The sequence below is a fragment of the Sinocyclocheilus anshuiensis genome, unplaced genomic scaffold (genome assembly GCF_001515605.1).
Source record: "Sinocyclocheilus anshuiensis isolate Anshui unplaced genomic scaffold, SAMN03320099.WGS_v1.1 scaffold799, whole genome shotgun sequence".
Classification (NCBI taxonomy): domain Eukaryota; kingdom Metazoa; phylum Chordata; class Actinopteri; order Cypriniformes; family Cyprinidae; genus Sinocyclocheilus; species Sinocyclocheilus anshuiensis.
Window position 1 is genome coordinate 243054 of NW_015548231.1, and position 4591 is coordinate 247644.

At 45.7% G+C, this 4591-nt stretch overlaps 1 protein-coding gene across 3 annotated transcripts in view; it reads left to right on the forward strand.

Annotated features, from left to right (window-relative positions):
- Positions 1–4095, forward strand: part of LOC107654618 (protein FAM222A-like) — a 66457-nt gene extending 62362 nt beyond the window's left edge. For all 3 annotated transcript variants that reach the window (XM_016441774.1, XM_016441775.1, XM_016441776.1), the window contains one exon: positions 2334–4095. In XM_016441774.1, the coding sequence (XP_016297260.1) occupies positions 2334–3790 (1457 nt within the window). In that variant the 3' untranslated portion in view covers positions 3791–4095. The remainder of the gene's footprint in view (positions 1–2333) is intronic.
- Positions 4096–4591: the final 496 nt, after the last annotated feature.

Below are 4591 nucleotides of genomic sequence, written 5' to 3' on the forward strand. Positions count from 1 at the left end.
ATTTATATTCCAAAGCCACTCATATAATGCAGAAACACTCAAGCAAGCAAAACACGCGCAACGCGCACAGGTATTTGTACTGATGCAGAATGAGAGGACAGTAGTACAGCCTAGCGCATTTCACAGTCTGCTAGATTCACTTTCGCCAGAAAGTCGTGTATGCCTAAGGTTAAAAATAAATTGTTTCTAGTGAATGCCCCTATAAATGGTCTTATTTTTAGGATTTAGTTTTGATCCAAATGATGCGTGTGCTAAGTGAGTGAACATCAAAGATCACACAACAGATTTGCGCACGCTTCTCTCCCCCTACCGTTAAGTAACTTGTGCATTGTTTTACTTGTTTAGGACATATCCGACCAAACTACAAACTTTCCAGTGATGTCTGTGAGAAAGGTATATTCACTCGACAAACTCGCGAATCTGCGCTGCCTTACGCTCAATCCACTCAGCATGATTTGCTTATCAGCTCGCACACATCAACTATACAGGCGTTAATACTGAATGTTTAACATTATATTCATTGCATACATATACTTCGTAGACATCCTTAATCTCTAATAACTCAATTCTGCTGTCTGTTGTCAGTGTTTCTTTGTCTGAATATGGCACTTATCACATGTTGTGTGGTATCGGGGCATTTTAACGAGTACGAGTACGAGTACAGAAGCTCAGTATCGGTGCATCCCTAATTCTAATGATTTTGAAACTATTTTGAAAACAAAATGTAATAATTTCTCAGCTGCTTCTGCAGATTTGACAGTGTATGTTGTGACTTGTTTCAAAAACATTAATTGCTAAACGTTTGTTTTCTTGACTGCAACCACATCACGTTTTTTTTTTTACCATGCGCTATTAGATTTTAAGGGCTTAGAGCAATGGATGATGTGGATTTAGCTGCTTGAGTGATTGACCTGTGTCAGCTTAATGGAAGCTAGAGAGGAAAGGATGTGTGACAATCAGAAATGTGACAACTTCCTCACAGCTAGATCCCGGAGTTCTGGAAAACCACTCTGACATTTGCTGACACTGTCATTTGTGGCAGTTTAATTTTAGTCAGAATGATAAAAACAAGCAGAAAATATGCACACTTTCCTTAAAATATAATTTTTGAGAGAGTTGGTAGTCATTTGTGGCAGTTGATTTATCACTTGTAAATTGAGTGCTTTGCCCGCTCCCCCTCTGCCTTTTTTGTAGCACTGAACTAAGTAGCCATGAAATTGCCTGAATAATGTCGTTTAAATCCAATCTCACCACAGCCCTTCACCTCCGCTCATCCTCTGTGCTGCCTCTCGCAGCTCTTTCTCCTTGTTTCCCCAAGTCGTTTTTCTCAGAATCCCAAAAGCCCCGGGTTTCTCTGAACAGGCCTGATTTGAAACCCCGATCAAGCCAAAACAGAGTCCAACTACAAGGACACTTTGTCTTGCTGTCGGAGACATTAAGGCTTATTGGGTTTTTTTTATAATTTCCTGCCCTGCCCAACATGTACGTCTTTGCGTTTTAATAGGAGTGAGTCCGTTTCGCAGCGCAGTTTTTAATGGATGTCTCAATCATGTTTTATGACAAAGCTCTTGCAGTACATTTTGTCTCACAGTTTCTCTGTACAGGCTGAAAAAAACCCGGTTATGGTTTCCCAGTGGGTGGAGTTTTCAGGGGCTCATGGGAGGGGTAATGTAGGTCTGTCTCTTCATTTGGAGATGGTCTGATTGAATAATTGAGAAATTGGCCTGGCCAAGGCTAAGACCTACTGGTGCTACTTATAAATCTCAAATGTGTCAGTGCAATTAAACAAGTATTTTATCCTCCTTACTTCCTGCTCGCTCTCCTTTCCGTCTCCAAGGGTAACCCAATTTTGAACAATAGAGAGACCAAATTAATTTCACAAAGCGCTGGTTTAATAATGCCTTAGGTGCCTGATTTCGAGTTAAAAAAGAGCTATTTATCCAGGGATGAACCTCCACTGGAATGTAGAGTGAGAGAGAGAGGACTGGGTGAGGAATAAAATAGTTTCTATAGACAGGGTGAATTTAAAACTGTCAATATTCACATTATTTGTGAATTACGCGTCTATGGTTTGTACCATTCAATTTTTGTTCTTAGCTGACATTTTTGTAGTCATTCAGACTGACTCATTGAGGCTTAGCACACTTGTCTCTATTAAAATGGATGGGGATGTGCACACAAGTACGGAATGTAGAATAGTGTCTATTTAGAAGAATGTGCTGGCTGCTGATGAATTAGATGGTGACCGGTAGCTTTCAAGCTCCAAATGACAAATAGGTTGTGGGCCGTAACTCTGACTCATGGTTTTCTTACCTATTTTTTTTTTCTTGCAGGTGAGCTGACTGTCCCCATGCCTTCCCCGCGCTACCCCAGCGCAGCAGAGCTGGATGCCTACGCGCAGAAGACGGCCAACAGCCCTCTGTCCATCAAGATCTTCCCCACCAACATCAGGGTACCCCAACACAAGCACCTTAACCGGACTGTGAACGGATACGACACCACTGGACAGCGCTACAGCCCCTACCCACACCTCCACACAGGGGGCTACCAGGGTCTGTTAGCGATGGTCAAAGTCTCATTGTCGTCATCCTCATCTTCCTCGTCATCTTTCGCACCCTCCACAAAGGGCGTCCTCAAAAACTCAGAGGGCAGGAGGACTAAGTTGTCTCCGGCGCAGATAGCAGTGGCTCCTTATCCGCCTCCCAACAGCAGCACTTTAGGTCATTGCCACGGACAGATTGTGTACCACACAGGGCCTCCCAAACCGCCAGAGGCCACCGCTCTGGCGGTCCCCCCTAATGTCACTGTGGCCGGCTCCATGATCCCTGTTGCGGGGGGCCGAGGATTGAACCTCCCTCCTCAGTCGAATCTTCCCTCCATCCAGAGCATCATTTACCAGATCAACCAGCACTGCCAGGCCCAGGCTCTACAGCAGGTGTGTCAGAACGGGGCATCGACGGGACCTCCGAACCCCAGCCCGTCCAAACCGGGCACCGCTAACTCCTCAGGGGGGACTTACGTCACTAGTGTGGCTCCGCAGGGAAACATGGCCTATTCAGGGACGGTGCTGCCAGGGCACAACTGTGAGGCGATGAAGGCCGGGGTGTATCCCGACGGTATGGACTACCTCCTGTGGCAAAAACAGCAGCAGCAGCAGGTGGTTTTGAGGATGTACAGCGAAGGGAGCGGAGGCGGAGGCGCCATAAGCAAGTCGCCCGAAACCTGCGCCCCAGGAGGGTCCATCATGCTCAGAGGGGCGCAAGTGTCCTCCTCCAGAGGTTACCCGATGACGGCCAGTATGAGTGGCGGGGGTGGGCTGGACAAGGTCAGCTCCTCCCCTTTGAACTGTGTGGGGATGCATGGGAACTTTTCTGTCGGTCAGTACTTTGCACCGCCGTGGAACAGCGTTCTGGTGACGCCGGACAGCGACTGCTACAACCCACAGGAGCTTCCAGGAGCTACGACCACAGCTGGACCGGTGACGGGACACAGGGAGCTGGGATTCCCCCACCCTCACCAGCACCCTCATCATCATCACCACCACCATCATCATCATCATCACCACCCGCCCATAGACAGCACGGGTGGTCTGTGCTGCAGTTTGCCCAGTAAGAGTCTATGTAATACGTCAGTGTTGAGCAGCAGTCTGCAATCACTGGAATACCTGATCAATGACATCCATCCTCCCTGCATCAAGGAGCAGATGTTGGGGAAGGGATATGAGACCGTGTCTGTGCCGAGACTATTGGACCACCAGCATGCACACATCCGCCTCCCTGTTTACAGATAAGAGACGGGGCTGACCGATATAAAGAGCGACTGCAAAATCTTTAATCACAAACTGCAGTTGTTGCCATTGCCTAGATTTGCAGTGGAGTTTGGTGATCCTGCTCAAAGCAGACTGGGGGAGATCTGGATCAGAATACGGTTGGGTGAATGCTGGAAAGCCAATCGGTGCCTCTCGGCTCAGAGCTGGGAGAGAATTGCTGGCTGGGAATTGGAATGTTCCTAAATGTGGATTCTGTGATTCTTTTCTCTCTTTTTGCCAAGAGGGATTTTTTTTGTTGTTTTCCAATTGTTTCTCTATTTTTCCTTTCAAATTATTTTATCAGACTAATATTTTTATTTTTGGTGAGAGTCAATAGTTTAAATGAAGTAAAAATGGCCTCCTCTCCTCCCCAAGTAACCATTTGCATTAACGCGATGAAGATGATGGTCTTAAAGCACCACGCTTGTCTGTAAAAGATACAAGATACGGTTGAACCTGTGCTCACAGAACACTGTAAGAGGTAACAGTATGCACGCATTACAACATTTCAAAGACCAAAAAGGCAACTAGATCAGTGCTTTTAGGTGACGCTAATGGATAAAATGGAAAAACCTTGTTTTTTCAAAGAAACTGCACTGCTTGGGGTGTAAAAATGTGTGAAAGTCTTGGGAGGTGGGAAATTAGACGTTCGAATATAATGTATTTAAAGAACTTGAAGACTTGAACCTATTTTTGTTGTTTTATATATATATTTGTAGTATATAATATGCATTGGCTGCTAAGGGAGTAAGAGTGTAAAATGCTTAGGTTTTTTAATGTTTC